This window comes from Leiobunum rupestre, chromosome 5 (genome assembly GCF_980474605.1).
Source record: "Leiobunum rupestre chromosome 5, qqLeiRupe1.1.hap1, whole genome shotgun sequence".
In the NCBI taxonomy this organism is placed as follows: Eukaryota; Metazoa; Arthropoda; class Arachnida; order Opiliones; family Sclerosomatidae; genus Leiobunum; species Leiobunum rupestre.
Window position 1 is genome coordinate 15,239,477 of NC_143388.1, and position 26,787 is coordinate 15,266,263.

Genomic DNA, 26,787 nt, shown 5'->3' on the forward strand with positions numbered 1-26,787 from the left:
TCTTTCACTGGAAGTAGGCTGACTGCATGGCATATGTGTATTGCAGTAAGCCTACTTCCAGTGAAAGACAGAGTAAACTGAAGATTTTTGTAGTCGGCCTTTAAAAGGTTTCCTGCTTTTTCTGATTTGTAAAATTTTAACCATTCACCCGTTAAAAAACAATTTAATATTGATAAAAAACAAGTATTAATAAATGAATAAGAATTATTAAATTATTATTAATAAATAAATAAATGAAAATTAAGAAATTAATATTAATAAATAAATGAAAATTAATCAAATAATATTAATAAATAAATGAAAAATAATAAATTAATATTAATAAATAAATGAAAAATAATAAATTAATATTAATAAATAAATGAAAAATAATAAATTAATATTAATAAATAAATGAAAAATAATAAATTAATATAAATAAATATTAATTAATAAATAAAATTAATAACTTAATATTAATAAATTAATATTAATTAATAAATAAATAAAAACTAATAAATTAATATAAATAAAAAATTAATATTAATAAATAAAAAATAAAAATAAATTAATATTTATAAATAAATAAATAAATAAATAAAAATAAATTAATATTTTTAAATAAATAAATAAATAAATAAATAAATAAAAATAAATTAATATTAATAAATAAAAAATAAATTAATATTAATAAATAAATAAATAAATAAAATTAAATTAATATTAATAAATAAATAAATAAATAAAAATAAATTAATATTAATAAATCAATCAATCAATCAATATTAACTAATAAATTAATATTGATAATGTTGTTGAAATGACAGTATTTACTAAGCAGAAGTGTTTTTATATTAAACAATAATTATATTTAATTATAGACCAATTTCACCTTCACGTCATGGCTGCTTTTATGTTACCTATTTCCATTTAAATTTAAGGGCAAGAAACTATAGTCGACTCGATGTGGCTGACGGGTTTTTTTTGACGTCACTATGTTAACTTAACAAACAACAACGTGAGAGGGGAACGCGCCTAAAGGGGATTGTTTATCTCGTAGGCGGGGCTAAAGCCGTCAGAGTGATCTTACCATACGCGATACGGCGGGATAAGCATTCCAAGTAGAGATATGGATTCCTGACTGTACTAATTTCCCAGGGTCCCTATTTTCCAATTTTCTAATACAAATATCTTAAATGATCCTGGCTTATCTAATATTATCCAATATTTTGTCGCGTAGTAAAGTACTTAGACTAGGGTGGGAGAGTTTCAACCACATCCGTAAGTCGACCGCGAATGAAAAGAGAAGCAAACAGGCATTTTTGGGAAATTGGACGGGCCCAACCAAAAGGATTAAAATCTTTCGGTTTGCGAGTAATGAGTGCGCGCTTTTGCGGTTACATTAAAACTTCGTTAGGAAGTCATCCGAAAGCCAGACTTGGCCCTGTCCCGATTTGCATACGGTCTATCCTTATTAATTCCGACTAATGAGCGGCGAACCACGCGTAACTCCCGGGAGGAGTGGCCCCCTAAAACGGAAGAGGAACCCTTGCATTCCTCGAGCGAAATGTAGCCCCGGGCTGCTCCCTATCTAACAATGATTGGCAAGAGGGACAGTATATGAACCACAGGGACAAACCCAATCCGGAACCGAGTTGGTTGCTGGAATTATTCAAATTGCTGGAAAGGCTTTTCCCGGAGTTTCCGTAAGTACCCAATAGCCTGATTAAATTGTCAGTTACTAACCGTCTAGTCAAATGGCTACTGGTAATAGTACAATTACTTGTCGATAAACGATCTTTGGATATTCCATAAACTGTCTAAAATATCAATTAAATAATATTTTTATTTTCCACAAACTGACTAAAATATGAAAATAATATTTTGATATTCCACAAACTGACTAAAATATGAAAATAATATTTTGATATTCCAACAACTGTCTGAAATATAATAGTAATATATTGATATTCTATAAACTGTCTAAAATATAAAAATATTATATTAATATTCCATAAACTGTCTAAAATATAAAAAATAATATATTAATTTTCCATAATCTGTCTAAAATGCTAATAAAATAAGATATTGATATTCCATAAACTCAAAAATATAAAAATAATATATTGATATTCCATAAACTCAAAAATATAAAAATAATATATTGATATTCCATAAACTCAAAAATATAAAAATAATATATTGATATTCCATAAACTCAAAAATATAAAAATAATATATTGATATTCCGTAAACTGTCTAAAATGCGCATAAAATAATATACTGATATTCCAACAACTGTCTAATATGCGCATAAAATAATATACTGATATTCCAACAACTGTCTAAAATATAATAGTCATATATTGATATTCTATAAACTATCTAAAATATAAAAATAATATATTAATATTCCAGACTCTGTCTAAAATATCAAAAATCCCTAGGCTTATTTTATACTTTCAATCGGCAACCTAAGCCAATTTAAGTATTTTATATTTTTAAAAAGAATAATAAAATAAATAAGCAAAATCAAACTACGAATTTAATAGCGTTAATTTTATCAAAAAGGTCTATAAAAAATGAATTCTTTAAAAAAAATACGGTATCGTGTACCAATGTCGTTAAGGTAGTAAGGTCTAGAAAAATTCTTGAAATTTGATTTGAATAAATCAGCCAGAAAGGGGAATATGGTTCCACTACCTCAAGATAAAAGTACGAAATTTCATTTCATTTTTTCTTGCCTTCTATCTATCTTACACTTTCGGAATACTCAGTTCTAACATATTACCAAATTCCCCAATCAATAAAGGAGCTCAAAGGGTTTTCTCTTTGCAGGTCTATTCCCAGATAAGCCGAAACCTTTGTAAAAGTCAGAAATGGTTTTCGTCGCCGGGTGTCAGAAGTAAGCGCGAGCGAAGTGGACGAGATGCGAGATGCGGGAAATTTTCATTTTCATCACATTAGTGTATTGAGCTTCGACGCGGGAACATGGCCCCAAAAAAATGGGATCCGAAACCCCTTTTTGTCTCGTATACCTCTTTCTTTCTCTCCGCGATTCCCTCCGCAATCAAATTATCCGAAATGAAACGCGAATTTGCTCTCCGAAAGGAACGGTTCCAGACTCTGGAAAAGGTCTTTTTCTCTCTCATTTTTGCTACTCAAATTTAGAGTGGCAAAAAGGGTTACTAGATATTTTCCTCTGAGCGTTGGCTCATCCGTGAAGAGCCTTCGACAGAATTGCCACCTAACCAGCTTCGTAGATGGGCTACCCTTTTGTTCTTTTTAGGGTAGAGCTTTGGCGAGTTCTGATACGGGGTTACAAAGGCTCGCACCTTTTTCAGACCTTACGAACCCATTTTACTGCAATATGCAAAGTAACTGCCAATATCAATTCGCGTTGGTATGGCGGCTGTTTTGAACTTCGGAAAAAGACTTTGGTCAGGAATGACTAGTTACGAATGGTTCTTAACTGTCCGTATGTTTTTGCGCTTTTTATATATGTGTTTTGGAATTTTGGCTTAATTTTATTTGTAACTTTAACTGGGAATCTCAGCCTTTCTGCAAAAAGGAAGTGACGCATCCTCAATGGCACGTGTTTATTAAAGCGCGCACCTTTATAAAAAAAACGTGGAAAATCCTCCCACTAGGGCAGCGGTTCCCAATTTGTTTTGCTATGGAACCCTAAATTATCCCCCTACTACTGGCGGAACCCCAACTCATTTTTTTTTACATATCTTAAAAGATTCTTGACACTCTGGGAATTCTCGGAACCCCTATGACCCTTCCACGGAACACCAGGGTTCCGTGGAACACTTTTTGGGAACCGCTGTCCTAGGGTTATGTAGCGCCATCTACAGCTTAGTCGATGTAAAATTCTTCATTAAATTTACCCGAATTAAAGATCCAAAAGAAAATACTCACACTAATTATACAAAATACCAGAAAAATTACTTGAAAATTACCCTAATATTTACTCAGTTTCGTAATTAGTCTTTCCGAATTAGTAGGCCAAATCTTTAAAAATGATGCTCGCGCTCCAAACGCGAGCGTGTAAGGTATGATATGATAGTTTCTTACCTGGATGAATTGACCCCGTCGACATGTCCGGCTGACCTGTCCTTAATGACCGATCCGTCCGTCCTCGTGGATGGGTTGATGTTTCCCTGGGAGGCGTGCGGCCTACTACTATTGGCCACTGCCGCCGCCGCCGCAGCCGCCGCTGCTGCCGCCGCCGCCGACGAGGAGGAAGATGAGGAGGACGAGGACAACGGGAGGGTCATTCCCGCCGGGAGGATGGGCCCCGGGTTGCCGTGGGCGTTCGGGTGGTTCAGCGCCATGAAAGGCAATGGGTTGATGTGAGGTGACGTCGCCGCCGCCGCCGCCGCTGCAGCCGCCGCCTGAGCCGCCGCGTGGTGACTGTAGCCGTTCGGTAATAGACCGTGCTTTTCCAAGCGTTCACCTGTTGAATAGAGAAATCGGCTTTCTGTAATCACAAGCAACGCGAAGAATGGTTAGAAAAGAAACACTATCAACACTCCAACTGATTATTGTCTAGCTGCGTCTTAAGAATTATATCCGAGTACTTCGATTGGTACTTTTCATCTTGCGTTTTGTTTTGTCGATTTGAGTTTGGTAAACAACAGACTTTTCCTTCCGCTATAATTTACATTGGTAAACAACAGCCTTACATTTGCAATACGTCAACAATGGCGGTCAAAATAGCGTGCTCAATGGAGGTCACCGTATCGACCGCTATTTTGCAAATTGAGTTGCGCATGTGAGAAGTTACACTGCACAGAACCAGTCCACTTTTCTAAAATTCGCTTCCCGAATGAAACTGTGAAGGCGTAATAAAACCGTGTTTGTCATAATTCGGCTCTCGCTATATTTATCCCATTTTTAATGTTAATAATTAAATAGGCCATTTGGCGTAATATCACGAAATTTATAAATTTCGTTCGTAGGTTACCATAGACAAGCGTGTTATAAACCTCAAATCAAATTATAAAATGGGCCATTTTAAAACTAGAACTAGCTACGTTCAGAATATAATTCAAATCGATTAACTTTTACTACAACTATGACAAACATTTCGCCATTTCAATCTGTGATAAGAAAATTACGCACGATTCACTCCGAATACACTTTATTTTGAATCACGCCGGAAGACGTCAGATTTAGATAACCAATTAGGAGCCGGGCTGATTTGATTTTTTCAGGTCGAAGGAGCTTACTGATAGTTAGAACTTGAGTTTGACTGGGAACAACGCTAAGAGAATTAATTTTATCGTGGATTTTGACAGGGATTGGAAGCAGGGTTGGACATAAGGATATTTTTTTAGTAGTCGGCCTGACTTGATTTATTTTAGAAGTCACTTACTAGTGGGGGTAAAAATGGGGGTATAAAAACCAGAAGGACAGCCGAAATTTTGCTTTAGGCCTAAGTCATCAAGCGACTTTTCAAGCCATTAATTCAGGTGGCCGGGTTGCAATGCGTAGGAGGGTGGTGGCAAGCCCTTCATTCCACGCGAGCCAACAGCTCCCTACCCTAACTATTACCGTTAACCTCAACAAGAACTCGGGGGGAAAACCCCTTAAACTTGGAAACTCAACGCAGGAGTTGTTCCGAGTTTTCACTCACGACGTCAGTGGCATTATTTATGAATATTTAGGTAGATTTTTCACTAGTCAAATTGACTAGTGAACCCCAGATTTCGATTAATTTTAGTAGTCAGAGAATTTGTTTAGTAGTCAAATGCCGTGACTACTGCCTTATGTTCCACCCTGATTCGGAGCAACGCTAAAAATCATCTCATCATAATCATTATCTCTAAGTAGAAATAAATATATTCTTGGCAAGACTGAGGTCGAATGTGAAAAGGCACAGTAAACAAAATGGTTTTAGGATGGCCACTAAAAAAATATCTAAATGGAATTGAGCGGCATACATTAGGAACGTTGGAGTTGGGTGCTGTATAAGGGAGAGGCGTGGGGTAATGTGGGAGACAGAGTATTATAAAGAAAACGAAAGGGAAACAAGCGAAGGGAGTGCGAGAAAGTTATCTCTCCAGCATGAGCATGGCTCGGTTCGGGTTTCGCAGGCCCATTTATCATTGTCACTTAGCCATCAGCGACCGGTACATAATACAGATGTACCGGCGCGCGTTCTCTCTCCCGGAGGCTGACGCTCGCGTATCCTGAGAGGCTGAGACGCCGCCTTCTCGTATCACCATCTGTCTTGTCCCTGGACGTATCAGCTTCTTCCCATTCTCCGTTTTTTACCGAGATGGACGGTAGCAACCTTCCCCGTTTAGTGTCAAGAGACAGTCGTCTTAGAACTGAGTTTCCAAAAAGGTTTCCTTCGCGAGATGGACGCTCCGCCGTTGTTCCGCGGATCCGGGTGTCCCCGAGATCCATCGAGCTATCGCGCTCTAATATTCCATGTCGTTCTTTGGTATAAAGTTGTATCTGCGTTATTGATTTTTTGACCTTGCTAGTGAAATTTGGATATTCTGCGACAAATAGCGTTAATTAACACACTTCCACTTTAAAGATAAATCGTGTTGAAAACTGGTCAAACTCTGATACCCTAGATAGTCCGATTATCGAATATTGAAAGCTGGTCAATTTCGAGTACCGTATGATTATCGAATATTTAAAACTAGTCAATCTCGAGTACCGTCAGATTATCGAATATTGAAAACTGTTCAATACTGAGCACAGTCCGATTAGAGAATATAGAAAACTGGTCAATACCAAGTACACTCAGATAATCGAATATTGAAAACTGGTCAATCTCGAACATCGTCAGATTACCGAATATTGTAAACTGGTCAATTTCGAACACCGTCAGGTTATCGAATATTGAAAACTGGTCAATCTCGAACACCGTCAGGTTATCGAATATTGAAAACTGGTCAATCTCGAGAACCTTCGATTTACAAACATTGAAAACTGGTCAATACCGTCTACTGTCAGATTCAAAAATATTGAAAGCTGGAAAATACTAACTAACGTCAGATTTACAGATATTGAAAACTGGTCAATCTCGAGTACCGTCAGCATTACACATTTTGAAAACTTGTTAATCTCGAACACCGCCAGGTTATCGAATATTGAAAACTGGTCAATACTGTTTACTGTCAGATTCAAAAATATTGAAAACTGGAAAATACTAAATACCGTCAGATTTACAGATATTGAAAACTGGTCAATCTCGAGTACCGTCAGCATTACACATTTTGAAAACTTATTAATCTCGAGTACCGTCAGTTTTACACATTTTGAAAACTTGTTAATCTCGAGTACCGTCAGTTTTACACATTTTGAAAACTGGCCAATCCCCAGTACAGTCAGCTTTTCAAATTTTGAAAACTGGTTAATTTCAAAAACCATTTATTCCGTCAGTAACTTAATTTAGGTTCCAATATCTGCCAACAGATGTCTCTTGAAAACTGAAGAGAGAGAGTAACTTTCTATATACGTAAAAAGTGAACTTTTTTATGATAGTGGATTATTCTCATAGGAAATGTTTGAAAAATCTCGAACCAAGTTATATCGGGGTGCGGATTGAAGGACATTTTTTGATAGTGGGAGACGGAATGTTTTCTCTCTGTTCGTCGAGGAGGCGCTGCGGACACACACACATCTCGAAAACCTCTCGCGAAAGTGGCCTTTTTCCATCTTATTGTGCGAATCTGTTTGAGCGGAAGAGAGGAGTGCAATGAGATAAGCCGCAGACTCCCCAAAATGGTCCCGTCTCATACTAGCTTCCTCTTCAGTGCAAACAAGTAGGCTTCGACACAGTGTAAATATAAGGATGGGTCTCGCGTGATGAGCGATGGCTCGCTTTAAACGGCACAAATCTATGGGAAAAGCTTTCCAGACTAAAAAAAGTGGATTTTTTAAGTGGGCACGATGATGATGAGCCCTTACCTCCCTCGTGCTTCTCCCCTTTTTCGGCTAACTAGGGTGAATCCTTCATTGTCATCCGTCACTCAGCCGAGTGGACAGTGCCGCGACGTTATTGTGTTAGAAATCAGCTTCTATATAACCAACTTTAACCAGAACCCAGATGGGAAGTCATATCCCTCGTAGGAACACTGAACAGATATTTTGTAATGGGTATCCTCCCCTTTCGTGTTAGATACTCGACGAGTCTGTTTAGTGTTTGGATTAAAATATATTGGATTTAATTTGCAGACCATTTGGTAACACAGTTGTCGGGAAACAATTCTGAATTTCTGCATTACAATATAAAATTATCCTATACTCTAATAATCACTGACAAGGAGACATCCCGAAGTGTAACCCACCGATTTTGTTCAAACTCGGGGGATTGATAGACCTTCATGTAACTTGAAAAATCCCAAAGGGAATTTATTCAATGGGCAACCGTTTGGCCATCGCAACGAAAAATGTTTTTGACAACAACAAATGGAAATTTTCCCATTGAAAATAACATGGGATTCTGACCTGTGAAAAATTTAACAAATTTCAAAATTTCGAAAATGCGAAAAATAGAAAAAAATAGATACAAATTGACCAAAAAACATCAAAATTGATCAACTGTTGATCAATTTGAGGTCAAAATCGCATGTTATTTTCAATGGGAAAATTTAAAATTTTGTGTTGACAAAAACATTTTTCGTTGCCATGGCAAAACGGTTGCCCATTGAATTAATTACCTTTAGGATTTTTCATGATACATGAAGGTCTCTACCAATCCCCAGAGTTTGAACAAAATCGGTGGGTTACACTTCGAGATGTCTCCTTGTGAGATAACAAAATCGTTTCCATAAAATAATTTAAAATTAATAATAATCAGCTAGGCTAATACCCAAAGCACCACCTTAGGCCTAAGTCATCGAATGACTTTTAAAGCCATTAATTCAGGTAGCCGGGTTACGATGCGTAGGAAAGTGGTGGCGAGCCCTTCATGCCACGCGAGTCAACAGCTCCCTACACTAACCATTACCGTTAACCCCAACAAGTTTTTAAAATGTATCAATATATGCAGTAACATTTTGATTGTCAAAATTCAAATCATTCAATTAAAACAATATATTTTTATTTCAAATAGCAAATTGACGATTATTAGAGCCAATATAAGAAATTCACTATCAAGCACAGGGAATGAATTCACAAATCTATTTTAGCTTTGTCTCGTGATCGCAAACGTTCAAAAGCTGTACCCAATTGTTGCTCGAGTTTATTCCGTCCATAATCTAACGAGTCTATCGTTCTGAAACATCTGTAATGTCGGGGCTGATAAAATTATAGTTTTCGGGGGAAAAGAAACGAAACGAGAGAAGGTCTTGTCAAGTCGAGCAAATATTCAGTGACGAAACTGAAGCGGGGAAAATTGATGATCGTGCTCGCGATAGAACAAAATTTCTGCTCCGTTCGAGAGAAAGAGACAGCAGATGCATTCGGATCGTCGAGCAATCACCTAAGCACACAGGGTCAATTTAATTGAATTCGTTTTTAAGCCCAACTTCCTTCGTTTATGGTTCTGGAGGTTTCCACCCCGCTTTTTCCTAGTTGTTGGTCCGCGCGAAGCGTATTTCTCCTAGTGGCGTCTCCCCTCTCGTCAAACAGACTGGGTGGGATGGTTCGTCTACGTCTTTGATTGTCAGTGATGGGGAATAGGCAAAGCCGTTCTACGCAACCGGGTCACCAAACAGCGCGTTGGAGGGCGGGAACCGTTGGGTAGATTCAATATGTCGACATGTAATACCGGTGTTAGTTACGCGGTATCTTCGACGAGGCGTATTCTAGTTTCGTGTCTGGTATAGATTCGGCGGGGTCATGTAGGCTTTAGGTCGGATGGGGGTGCCGGAAAAACGATGCGATGTAAAATTCGGACGTTTGATGGTCTCTCAGCGTGTTGCTTCCGTTATACAGTTTGGAAACCTGTCGTGACGTCGTTGCAACGAATAATGGGGGGAGGGGTCGCGTTGATGGACGCTCGCTGCGATCCGCTCTTATCAAGAATGCGGACAACTCACGCCAGCTGCTCTTCGTATTTGCAGTGACCTTAACACTTTAATCAATTTTACTGGTTTTTCCATCAGAGCTCGTTTTGTTTAGAATATTTTCTACATTTTAGTTATTTGAAGTTAGTTCTTGTGAGCTTTCATTTTGGTCAGAATTCAGGCTCAACGAGAGAGTAAGAGAGTTAATTTTTTTTATTTTTACCAGTTACACATCAATTGGAGATTTTTGAAAAAAGTATTATTACATGTAACGGATGTGAATATGTAAATGGTTGGATATAAAATTAATGAGACAAGTAGAAAAAATTATGAATTCCGACCAAGCGGCCTTTAATGCCGGAGGTCATTTAAAAATGTTTCTCGGTTTAAAGTTTTTTCGCGTAAAATGTAAATTTAACTTGCAAAAATCGCTTTACTTTGCAAAAAATATCGCGAATAGTTTTATCAGAATCAAATGTCACGAAAGTGAATTTGAAAAAAAAAAGTCGGTATCGGGGTCGGTGAAACCTAGGGTTGCCCAGTTTTGGGTTATAACTAGTGGGGGGTTGTAGCGCAATTATCATTTTTTCATACTAGCAAAACATTATGATTCATATTCAATCATTTAATTTCTACACTCCTTGTAATAAAATTCAGTAAAATAACGAATTTTGAAGTTTTGGGCAAATGCGGTTTTAAATCTGCTCCTAAGTATCTCAATGAAAACGTATAACATTTCTAAAACATTTACAAGGTGACCACATTTCCCCTATTTTCAACACATTCCTCTAAATTCATTAGGTTTTGTCATGTAGTATATAACCCGAAAACATCCCAAGACGTGTACCCTACTTCATCCTATATTTCACTTTATTTTATCTACGGTTTTTCGATAAGAATCCTTATTTTTGCATAAGGTTTTTCCTATATTTTCCTTTAATTCTCTTGAAAATTTCCTATTTTCTATAAAATTTTCCGAGGCATTTTCCTGGTCACTCTGCATTTATACAAAATTAAATTGTGCATGCTTTAAGTTAGGCATATTTTTTTACTCAAATTAATTTTTAGTTGGTAATGTGTGTGCACGGTTAAACAAAATCGAAAAAAAATATTAAAAGTAAAATAAAGCAGTGTTTAAAAAAACCTGATTAAACCCAAAAAACCTGGTTTAAACAAAAAAAAACGGTTTTTTGGGTTTTTATTCAAACTTTTTCCCAGCCCTGGTCCGGGCCCAGTCAGTACTAAACTAAATAATTGCAACAGGGTACTAAATTTAATTTTGTCGGTTACCTCGTGCTAATTTTTAGTTCTAAAATCCATCGAGTACTTTACAAAACCATAATTTTTTATCATAATAGGAGACATAGATGGTCATAAGTTTAGTTCGTATCCCACAAGCGATATGGATCATAAACCTTTAAAAAATTAAACTCATTTTTAAACGCGAGAGGCCACTATCTAGATTCTATACAGATAAGCTCGATTTATAGTCATAATAAAAGAAGAGACTTGATACGATTTTTTGAGGGATCGAATCTAACGTCGAAATGACATCTAGGGCCCTCGTCCTCCGTTTTTCGAGAGACAAAAAAATCTCCGGTTGGAGTGGGTATAGGCCATTCTCGTCCTTCGGAGGCTCGGGATACATTGGGATCGTGACTCACTCTGGTGTTACCCCCTTTTTACCGTGCGCCGCTATAATATCCAATTTATGGCTGATTTCGTTTCATCTTTTATTTTTCAAATCGAGAAACGAAAGAACCTCCCAACGATAGTTCTCTCTCCACCCGGGGAATTCTCTATTGTGTTTCGTTTCTGTAACGCATAGTCGCGATACTCCTAGATGGCGCCCCGAAATATAAATCTATACCGGTGCATAACCAAATTTGTACTTTTTTCCCGGGATTTGTTCGCATTTATTGTTAGAAACGATGATAAGGACTCTTTACCCAATTTTAAAAAAATGTATATTTTTAAAAGAGTTTTTAATATAGAACAGCTGGAGTTGGCAAATATCAACATAAGTACAAAATATATCTACACTATAAAAGTATATAATCTAGAGGATTAACATTGAATCCGATATTGCATCAAATAACGATGTAAAATTAAAATATTAAACTGCATAGGGATATTAACTTATTTACTTTTAATATGAAATGGTTGTAAAATCACTATAATAACGAATTTCCTTCGCACTACCGAAACGTTTTACGAAAAAATCAGAGTGAACCTGCATGGGTATATATTTCAAGCGAAAACCATTAGTAGAACAGGAAAATGGGTAGTTCTCTACTAAAATGTATATTTTATACTTCTGCTATCAAATAATGCTGCTTATTATCGCAAAATTTCCACATGACTTGTTACTTAAACGTTTCTCGATTTTAACAAGTATTGGACTGTGTAAGAATGAACAGTTTGCTTTGAAAGCCAAGTGTAGTGTGAACTGTCCTCGTGCACTCCGATTATGTCATTGGATTCCATCTTCGTCCCAATTTTCGACAGAATATATTTCGTACATAATTTATATGCCCTGTAGGAAAAAGTAGGCTTGAAGGGATAAGGCTCAGAGAACGACGCCATGGAGGGGGAAAAGTGGTCGTTTCAAAAGGCCGCTATCGAATTAGCATAGGCAGAAAAGATATTGCGGAGAATTGTCGTACGGTGGCGCTATATACCAGAACCAGCTTCCCGCCATATTTAAGGCCTCTATCCCTATGTCCCCAGTCAATAGTTCAAAGTATTGCCGTGCGGGGGCCCCAAATCCATATTTTTCTCCAGGGTAGGACGCGAAAAAAAACCTAAACCGACTTACAGAAACACGGTGAAAGTTTATACCTTGGTTGTTAGGAATTGTACGATTTGACAATCCTGGCTCGCTACGCTTACTCCTATCCTAGCTTTATAGAAGAGAGTTTCCGTGTACTAAAGGGGGCTGTATATAACTAGGACGTGTAATACACCCCAGGAAAAATAAGCGCGCACCTAAAGAAGGGGATCATCCGTACAAGCTATGGGACTATGGGATGTATTTAAACGTTGACAAGCCGCTAGTCAATAGGGGTTTAAGCCTTTTCCGTTGCCGACGAAAACTCCCAGGAAGTGTAGTCTTACTGGCCACAATGAGCGCCTTCTCTCATTCTTACTGAGGTTCAATTTGGTCGTCGTCAAGGATTTGGGGACACCCTAGAGCGTGGATAATCCGACGAGTTATAATAATACGCCATTGATACCCTAACACAACGCGCCTCTTCAACCCTCGATAACTTGGTCGACTACATGTCCTTACGGTTACTTGTAGAAAAGAATTAGCATTTTACTTTATCCCAAAGATGTAAAGTCTAATTTCCGTTTTATCAAAATTATTTTATACGGTTCATTATTTGAATTATTTTTTCACCTTATTTAAACCAATTTCCTAGGCAACCTAATTCGCCTATTGCTTTTACCTTTCTTCTGATTTAATGTGTAACTCAAATTGGGCATTTAATTTCCACTGTTCCAATCATTGGCTATGTGATTGAATTGAGCTTATAGTTTCCGTAATTTCAATCACTGGATATATGACCAAATCGGGCATTTAATTTCCACTGTTCCAATCATTGGATATGTTAATATAATTTTAGCTTTTAATTTCCACTATTCCAATAATTGAATGTGACTGAATGGAGCTTTTAATTTCCCTAATTCCAATCATTGTACATGTTAATAGAATTGGGCATTTAATTTCCACTATTGCAATCATCGAAAATGTGACTGATTTGAACTTTTATTTTCCTTAATAGGTGGTTAAATAAACCCCTCACTGACTGTCTTGCCCCCCTGTTGAGAAATGCTGCCAGATCCTTGCATAGAAAATTCTCAGCTTTGGCAGTATAAAGATAAACCATAGACAAACACGATATAAGTCCAGTCGCGGTAGCACAAACTCTATAATCGGCGATGGATGATCTTTTATTTAAACGCCTATTGATTATGTGATCGACTTGGGTATTTCATTTTCACAATTCCAATTATTGAATATGTGACCGAATTGGACATTTAATTTAAAGAATATTAGTAGTAAATTTTGCGGCAAGAATTGAGATTACAGTTCCCTTGATACAATTCGCCGAAATAGCAATGATTTCGAAATGTCGATATTTGTTTCAATGAAGAGGAGTACATATAGCGAGAATCACGCGGTTTATTTTTCTATTAAGTTAACCATTATCAAAAATACTTTCCCACTACATATTGAATTAATGGCTTTAAAAGTCGCTTGATGACTTAGGCTAATACCCAAGGCACCACCTTAGGCCTAACTGATTATTATTAATTTTAAATTATTTTATGGAAACGATTTTGTTATCTCAGTGATTATTAGAGTAGTGGATAATTTTATATTGTAATGCAGAAATTCAGAATTGTTTCCCGACAACTGTGTCTTTAACATAACTTCATAAAAGCAGAATAATGAGGTCAAAGGAGTGTTGATGAAGGCATGTAAACTTTCTATTTAAATTCAATTCCAAAGAAAATTAAACAAATGAATTAGGACCTTTGATTATTTGGATTGCACGTTGTTAAATTATAGATCAACTGTGCATGAGAAGGCATATTCGATGCTACGTGATCATGGACACCAGTTTGGAGAATCGGGGCATTGGCTGCCGCCTGTCATAAGGTTGAATCTCCCGTCCGAGATAAGGATGAAAAACTGTAGACAGCAGATGTTTGATGCGCATCCATTGGAAATATATGCTGATAACACTTGATGCTTCAGAAGATCCCCGCGACCAGTCAGTCCTTCCTTCATTATAAATCGTAAAAATTCATCAATAGGCTTCCCACATCATCGAGTGTTTACCACTCCGCTCGCATTTCAGAATACGCCAGTAAGAAACGAAAGAAAAATCCTTGAACGTTGAAATCGGACAGGCGTAAAAATTCCGCTATCGCGCCAACGATTCCAGTTAAAGACTCGAATTGTTGAAAAAAGGAAGCGTAATTTCCATAAAAATATTTCTTTCAAATTAGGAAGACGAATAACGCGTGCAAGTCCCTTTCGTACCAACCATCTAGGTACGGACATTTTTGTCGAATTGAGGCCCGGGCGTTTTTGGCAAAGGAAATTTATATAGAACCGCGTGTGAGAAAGCCTCTATGGCGTCATAAGAATATCATTATGTCCTCGTGAGAAGAATGAGCGGAAATTTCTCGAAAATGCTCGTCCTGGAATCGAATAGACGTACGGCGACATTACTCGAGAGGGGCTCTCTTCTGGCAGAAGCGGAGGCCCCCGATCATCTCTCGATCAAAGACTCGCGAAAAGAAATCAGATTTGCATAGTCAAGATGGCTTCTGTCATTGTCATAACCGTGAAGGAGCCGAAATATAGTCGGGGGTTGTTTCATAATGGGACCCTAGTTCCCAGCGGCCCAAGGTGTCCCGTCTGAAGACAGGTTGTGCGTGTCCCCCTCTCCCAATTCGTGTCCCCTTTTTCGCGGGGCTCTTGCCCCTTATCACGAAAAATACATATGGAATCGAAAAAATGGGGTTATATTCCGCGCACGGAAACGGTTTTTGACATCTCCAAAACTTGGAACTTTTTTCAATAGATCGTTTTTACAGATGTTCTTAAAGGGACTTTTTTTCCCCTCATCTTCTCGTGTCAAATTTTGTCGTCGACGTAACGTGAGCTGCCGGAACCAATTGGCAATACTTTCTCTTTTTCTTCAAATGCACCGGAGAAATGGTTATGAAATAATTTTATTATGACTTCTGGGCCTCTGCGCTTTCAAGATTGTCCTCATTGTGGGCCGTATTCCCTTTCGATTCCGAGAAACGTGAAATAAGAATGGGAGGTAGGGGTGATTTTACAGTTCCTATAACAGTTGTCGCGAAGAATAGTTTCTCTGACTGGCACGGTCTTTCCTATTCAAAATATTACTATTGAATATATATTTTTTTCAGGTTGGAATTTTCCGGGGAATTTAAAGTGGGGCTATGGGCCGGGGAACGTTCTTTGATATGTATTTTGGTCATTGGGTTATAACGGTTTGTTCCGCGTAACGGTATTTCTTCCGTATATTTCTGGGGTTCTCGCTACTATTATTGCGATCTAGCTCTATAAATAGAAGAACTCTGGAATATCAATTTCAATTTTCCATAAAATTAGGAATATGAAGTCTTTTTAAAAATACACTAAAATTTTAGCTAATTGATAGGCTGTTATTAGAAATTCTATTAGATGACTTAATTGTATAAAAAATACTATTTATTGTATCAAAGGCTTTAAATTACTCAATATGTTTCGTCGAATTAAATTTTAAATCAATTTTATTTTATTGTTTATTGTTAAATGTTATTGTTTATTCTTTGCGTGTTTGTATGTTTTGTTCTGACGATATAACTAACGCTAGATCTCTCTAAAAGGGTTCACATTTTAGCATTACATCAATCGAAATAGGGTATTTGCTGTAAAGATTTTGGTGCAATTCTATTATCATGCTTTTGAAAAACCTAAATAATATGACAGGCAATTCCAACTATTTGGTTTTATATAATATTGATGACTTAATATAAATAAGTCTGAGATGAAATTCAATAGTAAGCATCTTCATCATTTGTCTAAGATTTGATTGTAGGATATTTTCGTATCAACTGTTAAATATATTTCATGATATCCATCAGAAAAATAAAATCTGTACGATACGAGATACTTGTAAAAATAACGGGATAAATCTTCTAAGCCATATAGTAGGAAATTTACCACCCTAACAAATCCAACTGTTGTGTTACACTAATGTAGCTTTGTTCAATTAGCTAGTAACAGAGTCATTTAATAGAAAAATGGGTTTTTCATTTTAAATTAAAATCTCTTTTCGATCTGAAATGGAAGGCGTGTGCGAAGAGAAATATCATCCGGTTCACGATTTTTTCCTTATTTCAATGTTGGTTGCATTCGAGGGAGATCAAGGCACAATCATAAATTCACGAGAACGTGGAGGTATATTCAAAGGGTACCTCACCTGGCAGTCGCTTCAAAGTCAACGTGTATCGGAATAGGACACGCACCATATTTACTCTCGAAAGTAGCTTCAATGGAACTACCAGATGAGAGGTATAACGAGGTTTAGGGAATATTCAGTGAGATCCGAGATGGAGGGGGTATTAAGGAGGGGCTGAAAATACCCGGGACGAGTCTTCATTAATCGTCTTAATGTAAAGAACGTGTTCGGGTCCAATTTATGTAAATCTCGGGGAAGCTATTCTCCTCGAATATAACAGCTAGCCATTGGAATAACAAAGATATTCCTACCTCTTTCTCTATTCATTTTTCCGCGCCCCGAAACCGGATTAAGAAGTTTCTGCGAATTTATGCAGCGCCCGAAAAGAGAAATATTTTTAGCTTTATATTTATATTTTCTTTTCCTAGCATTAGTAATAATAGCCAGCAGGATAATTAACTATACTTTATTTTCAGTCTTCCAGAGTAAAAACTAGGAGGAGTTGATACGGATAAACAGCCCTAGGTTTCGTATTTATGTGACGAAAATATATATAACGCCGTTAAGTACGCCTAAGAAAATGCTAATTAATTAATAATTAATAGCCATCATTATTAAATTAAATTTATATAAAAAAATAGCAATTTATTTAAAAATAATCCGGAAAAGGTCGCTGATTATATATTATTTATGTTAACGTCATTTACGGTTCGGTGGACTCTAAATTAATAGCCACCAAAATTATATTTTGTTTTATAAATCGACAACTTGAAAAAAAACCGTTGAAAACCAGTATAAATATTTCAAAACTTTTATTTTTTTAAGATGTGTAGATTTTCTACGATAGTCTACAACGAGTCATTTTTTGTTCGCGTATAGTTCCTTGGACTTATTTTTCGGGATGGGAGAGAAGTGCTTGAATGCAGAATGCAATGAGGTAGAAACGATCTTTTCGGGGAATTCACGCTGGAACTATTCCTTCCAACATTTCTGGTGTTGTGTCTAGTCTGGGGAGGCCCGCTCGTCGAATTGTTGTCAGTTGATTTGGCGTTTGGCGGAGCAACGTCGAAGTAAAAAAAACGAACAGACGTCCCGAAGATTGGAGCCAAGTAAAAAGTCGAGAGAGAACTCAGCCACATCTATCTTTCCGTTTCATCTTCCTATATTCTTTGGTCTTTTAAACACGGGATTATATTGGCGGAATAGTCCCACTGAGCGATAGAATACCGCGATCAGCCGCAAGCGGCTTGCGGTGGCTGCCTGTTTCCGTCTGTTTGTAATAAGAATGACTGCGAGGACAGTGACGCGGACAGAAAGAAAAATCCTCTAATAATCCGAACGATTTTGACTGCGCATTTTCTACATTTCCCGATTCCATTTTGGGATCTGCGCCGCCGGATACGCGATTGATATCGACGTTCGCTATCTCTCATTGTATTGCACTTCCCCAAATTCAAATACAGAAAATGCCCGACAATGGTGAGGGTTTTATTGTGCTTCCCGCCTTCGATAAAGCTTTAAAGCGAATCTATGGCCCCCAAAGTCAAACCGTTTCGAGGTTTTTCAATATGCCCATTGAATCGTATGACGAGACCGAAGAGGGTTGAACCCGAGGAATAGTCTTTTTGTCGTAGGGAAGACACCTGGGAAAAAGGTCGCGTGATAGTAACGATTACCGACGTATTGGGGCTAGGTCCCTCCTGGGAAGTTACCGCGGTTACCTGATCGCGGTATCTAGTATAGGGATGAGGAGCTAGTGGGTTTTATTTAACTCCGCGGTGAGCCTCGCTATCTATTAGACCTAGATAGATCTAAAGTGGGTGGTTTTGATAAACCGTAAGATTCCCAATTGGAAAACACAAAAGAGCGGCGGCGATCCGATATCCGTTTTAGTACATGACTCGAACTTTTTCCCCCTTTTATATCACTGGAAGATTTGAGGTTGAAGCCAATGGCACTTGAGGTTGCTTCTCGTCCGGGAATTTCAATGAAATTCGTGACGATCGCATTCTGATCTTATCGGGTTTCTTTTAAGGGTTAAAAAATCCTGTTCTTCTCCGAGTAAAGAGTTCGGAATGCGTTAACTCGTAAGCAAATCTCCGTTCGTAGGGGCCCTCTATGTTATTTTTAAATTTGACTACGTAAGCCATTTTTATAAAGTTTTTATAGGATTGACTAAATATTCCGAGAGAATGGGACTTAAGGTTTCGCGACAGTTGTCTTCGCGTTAGACAGGAAGAAGGAGGAGGGTTTGGCTGACGGAAGGGGCCACTGCGGCGAAGACCTTTAAACGTCATAGAGCACCAACGACTTTTTCATTTGAGTGGTCCGTGAGCTCTTGTCACGGTTCGGGACTTCACAAAGTACGACAGCCTTCTGGTCGTAGTTTTGTACCTATATATTTCCTAATCCGATATCGTCGAATGAGGTACTCCGACCGTTTTTTTCGGGTCGCTCCGGCGAGACCTGCCCTTCGTGTCGCCAGAGCTATAAAAAGATTTGGCTAGTTGATAAGGGAAAAGAAGCGGCCAGGATGGGCAATCGCTCTCCGCGTTCTCACTCCTGTCTGTCCATCGAATGACGATCGAGAGACTAGGGAGGTTCCCCCGACAAATTAGAATGGAAACTATAGAGATACTGCGGCGACGACGGTGGTTTCGATCGGCGATCTCCGTATTTGATAGGCGCGCTAGTCAGGGACCCGAAAGTTGACCGCTCGCTGCTACCGACCACGCGAAAAAAAAGAGAAGAGGAACTTATATTGACGACATCACGTATAACCCGAGAAGGCACTTAACAATTTCCCAAGCCGCTTTATCGCCTACGCCAACGACCAAAACCTGACAAGGACTCCGCGGGAAGTAATTTTCCACCAACCCCATCTAGCGGTGGTCTATGGCTAAGATCATCGTCTTCTAACTTTGTAGAGCCAAGCTATACGTATGCGGGCCGCGATCTTGATACCCCGTGAATTAAAGAGGAAAGGAAGGACTATGTTGCTTTATCTATATCTTGTTTTTTGCCCCTTCGATTACGAAGATGAGCCCCGAGGTGAAAATAGCCAAGTAGACTACTTCATCTATCGATAGTATCGCGGTACTATCTATCGCGGTAAGGATAAAGCGACTTTACTCCCTTCCCCGCCTTTAGTCGTATCGTCGGGTAACGGTCGGTATTCGACTATCAGAATGGACAAGAACAATGACAATGTTGAAGCGCGGGAAACCAATTCGAAGCGACAAGACTAGAGTTTCCTTGGGAACTGTTCTGGTAGCGCTATCAGAAACTTGAGAACGACCGTGCATGGGAATTGGAGAGAAGCAGTGGCCCTATATATATTCGTCGATCTTTGGGTCATCTTTCCCTAATCGAGTAATCGAGCAAAACGCTCCAAGGTGGTTATCGTTTATTCGGTTATAGAAATCGATTACGTTGGCGTCCTCTATTTCAGCATCATCCATCATTTGGTCCAGCGGAGGAAGTCACGGTAGAAGGCTTTTTTTTTTACTTTCGCATCTTTCACTCCCGTGTTCGATGACGACGTGGCGCGGGGGGGCGCTCTAAGATGAAAGGGGGGGTAAAATGGGAAGATTCGGAGCCAGAGGTCCGAGTTGGGAGGGGAGGAACGGCAGTCGAGAGATTAACGGACCGATTAGAGATTGATCCGATGAAATTCGCAATGTGGGATGCCCTTCTTTCTTCGTTTTGGCGTTTACCTTTTTTTTTCGCGTCCTATGGCGGAATAGAATTCCCAGTAGTTTTATTTCGGAAACGTTAGACTCGTGGAAGTCCGAAAACGCGGCTACTGTTCGACCAGGAGGGGGGACAGCTACTGTTTTCCCAAGACCCGGTTGATCTAATCTCGGGATAAAATTACCTGGACGCGAACTCGAGGAAAAGGTTGATATACGCGAAATTTCATACCTCGACGTTATCCTTCATATTCTCATCGTCAACGCGAGAACTGGTTGAAATTAATAACGATATTGGTAATTTTACACCAGACGAGATAGGACACGATTGAATTGAGGTGACCAGATACGAACTGTTCAAATTGGTCGGACGTTTTCAATAATTATAAGACGGGCTGATCTTAAACTTCCGGAATTTTCCTGACTTCAGTTTACCAAATCAAATCGGCAATTGATTGAAATATTAATACCCTATTAGCAACATAAACACACCAAAATATACCAATAAATTTGTCTTAAATATGCACTGCGTAAGATGGATCCAAACTACATTTTTTGTACTTTTTATATTATACATTTTGAATTTACATAAAACCAGAAGTTTATGATATATATCTTAGAAGAGAAGTATCCATGTACACTATAATAATGTAATAATCTATCCATGATGCTTCTCTCGATAGAAATTTGTTATATACTTCTGACAATAAATGTTAATTCTCTAATTGGTAATTTTTCCTAAAGTGAAGTAGATATTTTCTCGCAGGCGTATTTTTCGGTTAAGAGAACCGATTCGAAATAAGCTTAGAAAAGACGAGAGTGGTCAAGTGAAATGGTCTTACTGGTCATGTGTCCGTTTTCGTATCCTCCGTATTCGCCGTCGATCCGTCCCTTCTTGAGTAGGCCGGCGTGCGTAATGGACGAGCTGGTCAAGCCGACCATGGACGCCCTCTTGGGTGGTCTCCCCGGCCTGCCAGAAGAGAAGACACACCTGTTGACAATTATTCAGGCTTAGCCCTACTAACTCGAGAGGCTCTCACATCAACGACACCGAGCACCACAAATTACGACATTTATACAGCACCATATGAGACTATTCGAACTTCTAAGGCACCCTACCATAGTAATATATGTCCCCAATCCGAGAACAGGTAAACCGGGGGACAATAGAACGGGCCACCACTCGTACAAGGACTGTTACGTTTCCAGTCCGTGAACGACTCAAGTTTTGGACGTTGTTGCGAGAGTTCCCTGAGCGAGATGAGCGTTTCGGCTTAACGGCCTAAGATATAGAGTGTGTGTAACGATGGACTATCGTGTTTTGAAAAACATTGTCAAAGCGATGCCAGCTGGTCCCGCGTCGCGTTCGTGATTTTTTTAAAGCCAATGATTGAAGGGTATCAAATGAGGTATGTAAGCGAGTGTAGGAATCTCTGAGATTGTGTTAAGGACTTACACTGGCAAAGCTTCGCCGTTATATGCCTCTGTCTCGACTCGTCCAGGTAAGCTGCTGGTAAAGTCCGTTTTCCCGAAAGGTAAACGCCTGAAAAAGATGCAAATTTTCAATTCTCTACTATTTTGTACAAATCCGTGCACATTTAAGTCTTTAGATAATCTCCAGTTCATCATGCCAGTCGAACTGAATTAGATAACAAAACTACATTGAACCGAACTGTTTCGGGAAACGGACTTCACCAAAAACATCAAATCACTGGATGATATTTTATTTAACATTCGCGCTATTTTTGTAAGAAATATGTTATAAGTAAAATAGATGTTGTGGTTGCTGGTGAATTTAACTGGGGTTTGACGAGTCGCTTAAGTATAATTTGAAAACCAAAATTAGGTTAGTTTATTTTACCGTTTTAGTCACGTGTCCTTTCTGTAAATAAAACTAAGTAAAATAATTTTAGTTTATTAATTTATTTTTTTTTTCATGTTAGAGATGTGTTATTTAAATGTTATTGTATTTTAAAATTGTATCATTAGTCTATTGTTGTTATAAATCTTTTTAGAATATGTAGGAGTTGGTCTGCCACCAACTAAATCTGAATTAAATTGCTCTCTGTTATTTTTAGTTTTCAAGATTTTGCAGTTGCTTGGTGGAAAACTACCTGGCAGAATCTGCTGAAACTATACCTTGTCACTGAAGTTCATACATTGGAAGTCGTACTCCAACGCTACAAGTTTTAGCAGATTTTGCCAGGTAGCTTTTCCTCGAACCACTGTTGTTGCCCTCAGTGCACAAATTTTTGGAAATACTCATTAAATAAATTTTGATTACATAAAATAATTTATTAATGATTGACTAACATAAATTTTTATATAGTTAATTTTGGTAATAAACAACAATTTACGATTCAAAATAGCTAAAAAAATATGTTTATTATAATTTCTGTCCCTAAAACGACATTGGCGCTAAATAAAAGTATTATCTACCTTCTACAAAGCCACACGTGCAAGTGTCGCGACGCGTTTAACAAATTTTTTAATTGAAAATAAAATATGATCCACCCTGCAAGGAACTGAACCGAAAGTGGGGTCAAATTGCGGCCGTAGGGACACGGGGATGGACGTAAAATGGGAATTGGAGTCTGGTTCCTTTAATATAAAGTAAAGGGGTTCCCGCATTTCTATTTCGTCGTCGTATGGGGCTCTGAAACTCGCATTACGACTGCTTAAAAGCGGAGCCGTACAGTTGGGCTACTTATATGAAAGCAACCATTTTATATGGCAGTACGTCAAAAACGGCGGCCTCCACTAAAGGCGAGCGGGACGGGGCGGGGGATTCGCTCATTTTAATACTTCGGTATGAGCCCGCACACAGTAGCACGCGAATAAGCGCCATAAACCTTCCTGGAAATGCTTTAAAGACGAAAATGGTAACATTACGTTTCCCCTTCGCCCATATAAAACCGGAGTAGGAATAACACAGAGAGAGAGCGAACCCCTTCTCCATTTTAGAGAACTATAATACTAGAAAGAGTGAGTCTTCGCTATGAAATAAACGCATTACGACGGCCGGAGAGTAGAAATCGGCTGCCGCGCGACCTAAGCGCTAAGGCCTAGTAATCGGGCCTTGGCGTTTTACAATCGGCCGCGCGTTACGCGTGCGGAATTGGCGACTACGCGAAATGAGTCAGAGGTGCTTTTATGTTCTCGTTTTCCCTTTCGCTCGTAAAAATTCTAGCGGGCCTCGGCTCCAATTTAACTTCAAAGCGTTTTCCAACATTCGAGTCACCATCCCTAACTTCAATACCCGCGTATTGTTGCTCGCTGTCGTTTTCCGAGTTTCTCGTATAAAGCTTTCGGGGCCCAATGCCTTTCTCGGTTGGCCGGTGGGATCGCAATCATAAGGGTCCTTTCAAATAACATGTACGTCGAGTTTTTATTATTTTTACCGAGACTCTCGCATTCCGACAATTTGACTGCGATTATAAATTTACGGTACCTTCGCCGTCTGCCCTTCACGCCATGCCTCATTATACACCATTAGTAGGTTCGATTTAGAGAGCCTTAAAAAGTTTTAATAGTCTTCCATTTTTGTTATAGAACTGCGGGCGCTATACAAGGGCAGCGTAAATTATATTTATTATTTACTTAATTTCAACTCAATAGTCCTTTAAATAAAAGATCATTCATAGCCGATTGTAGAGTTTGTGCTGCTGCGACTGGATATATAAATGCTTTGTTTATAGTTTATCTTTATACTGACAAAGCTGAGAGTTTTCTATGCATAGATCTGGCAGCATTTTTGAACAGGGGGGCAAGACAGTCAGAGAGGGGTTTATTTAAGCGCCTATTAAAAAGATTTATCCGAATATGCTGAAGATGGCTGAGAAAGTCCCCTAGTGTTGTATAGCGCCATCTTCAGAATAATCGGAATAGAAATCTTAATTAATTATAATTAATTAAAAAATTACTTAATTAATTATTATACTGTGAGTAATTGAAATTTTATTTTGCATTAAAATTCATTAATTGTTGATCAAACTTTATATATTCTTTCAAGTAACCAATAAATGTAAGAATTTATTATGGTATTTCATTATGATCACTATCTTGGTGATGTTTTCGTGAATTGTTCTCTAACACACTACAACGGTAAATTCGCGACCGAAAACTATCGCTACGCCTCCTTTGGTTCGCCATTGAAACTTAGATAGGTAGCTGCTAAAGCCGACGCAATTAGTTTTTCCTAATGATACTTGCATTTTAATATTAATTTTGCATCGTTTACTTATATTTTGATAAGATGATTTCAGAAAAAACGTTATGACTTTTTAATATGTCTGTAGCAGACGCTAGATCATAGGCGCAACCTCGGAGAAGCTAGCACCGTTACGCCACCTAGACCCGTTTCGGTCTAAAAAATGATATATCTACCAAGTACTAACGTGTATATTATCATGTAAAGTACAACGAATAAAACGTCCAAACTGCCCCTCCGAACACTAGGATTTATTTGGATATCTGTCGGTGTAACATTTCATATCAATTTACCCGTCAGCCTAGTTCCCTAACGAGACAGTCAAAGACAAAATTCGAGACAATTTAATGACAAATTTTCAACCGGCAGAACGTTAAAAATAATATATAGGGCTAGATTCGCTTTCATTTCTGATACAATCCGTAAAACCAGCGATGCTAACAACGTCGGAAGCCGCGTAAAGGAGAGACTAACCATCGCCATCTATAGGAAATAATGACACACGGGAGACTCTCACCAGTCGCCACCCGGAAAAATAATAGCGATTTACTTAGCTGGAAACAGAGGCGAGAGAGGCTTCGTTTGTTCCCCTACAATCCGCCAGGCGGCGAGAATCGCGGGGAGAATTTGATTTATAGTCCGAAAGAGTCAGTTTATAAAAAAATCCCAACCGAAACAATTTGTTTTTCTGTCCGTTCCCCGCTGGACCGAGAGTTAAGTAGGGAGATATGGGGAATCCACACCACCAACCTCCCGGATTTTACGCTGTTTAAAGCGAATTTGCGGTTCTGCGAGGCTAAGTATTCTTTGAATCCGAAGTACGCCACTGGAAAATTAGATCTATGCCAAAATAAGACTTAAAAAATATATAAAGCGTAAACTTTATGGGCTGAAATGCTTGTATTGGTCCACCCAAAAAGCAAATTGAAAAGGTTAAAGGTTAAAGGAATCTCGCGCTCGTTGGATCAAAGAATATAAAGCCCCCGGAATGGAAGGATTGATATTATTGGCCGCGTGTTTTGGTTGCGCTTGAAACTTCCGTCAAAGCAAATTAGAGTAACCGGAAAAGGTTAACGCCACAGGGTCTCTCTTTAAAAACGAGAGGCGCAAAAGTTCCACTAGACGGAGGGTCACGGAGCTACACCTTCCATTCCTGGGGCTTTATATTCTTTGGTTGGATTGTAAAAGCTAGGAGCAACAAACACAAGGAGAACGCAGCTAGCCTTTAAACACGCTAAGCCAGTGTTGTGTACAAATTTCATTGCGTAACCTCTGGTGGACCACTAGCTTTACGCTGAATGTTTTACGGGCGGGAGGAAGACAATTTCCGAATTTTCCCCTTCCGATGGCAGCAGGTGCTAAAGCGTCTAACCAATGAAAAATGTACTTAAGAAAATGCACGACTTTTGACGGGTTGCATTCTCCTTGGGTGGGTTGCTGTGTTTGTTGCTCCTAGATAAAAGGCTCCAACTTCCGCTAACAAGTAAGTTGAACGCCTATTTCGTCACGCGTTGGAAGGGACGCAATTTACGTCACATCCTTTGAACAAGTTTTCATGGCATACTTACGTTTGTAACGTATGGTTATAGCTATCGGTTGAACGCTGGTTGGGCGGTTAATTTTCGATTACGGCGGTGTTGTAAGGTTGTCCTTTCTTTCAATAAAGAAAGCGGAAAACGTGGGTATTGGGATTTGAACCTTTACATTATCCCCTATTTCCCCGGTACCAACACGAAAGCTATTTGTATCGGGAAAGCGAAAGGCCACTAAAACTTAATGGGCGAGAATAAAAATTTATCCATTGCCGAAAGGAAGAGAGAGATGGCGGGATCTGGAAACGTACGCGGCCCCATCTAGTTGTTAATTACGAAGAGCAAAACCCCGAAGTTTTATTTGGTCTTATCGTACCTTCCCCGAATTCGCAGTGGGAG

At 38.5% G+C, this 26,787-nt stretch overlaps 1 protein-coding gene across 6 annotated transcripts in view; it reads right to left on the reverse strand.

Moving 5' to 3' along the window:
- LOC149943625 (dachshund homolog 1-like) overlaps positions 1-26,787 on the reverse strand; it is a 236,153-nt gene that overhangs the window by 136,277 nt on the left and 73,089 nt on the right. For 2 of the 6 annotated variants that reach the window (XM_090174370.1, XM_090174369.1), the window contains exons 2-4: positions 22,103-22,189; positions 21,489-21,616; positions 4,060-4,465 (exon numbers count right to left, since the gene is read on the reverse strand). In XM_090174370.1, the coding sequence (XP_090030496.1) occupies positions 4,060-4,465; positions 21,489-21,616; positions 22,103-22,189 (621 nt within the window). Of the gene's footprint in view, positions 1-4,059; positions 4,466-21,488; positions 21,638-22,102; positions 22,190-26,787 lie in introns of all 6 variants that reach the window. The other 4 variants (XM_090174372.1, XM_090174375.1, XM_090174374.1 and 1 more) reach the window with 4 other exon arrangements.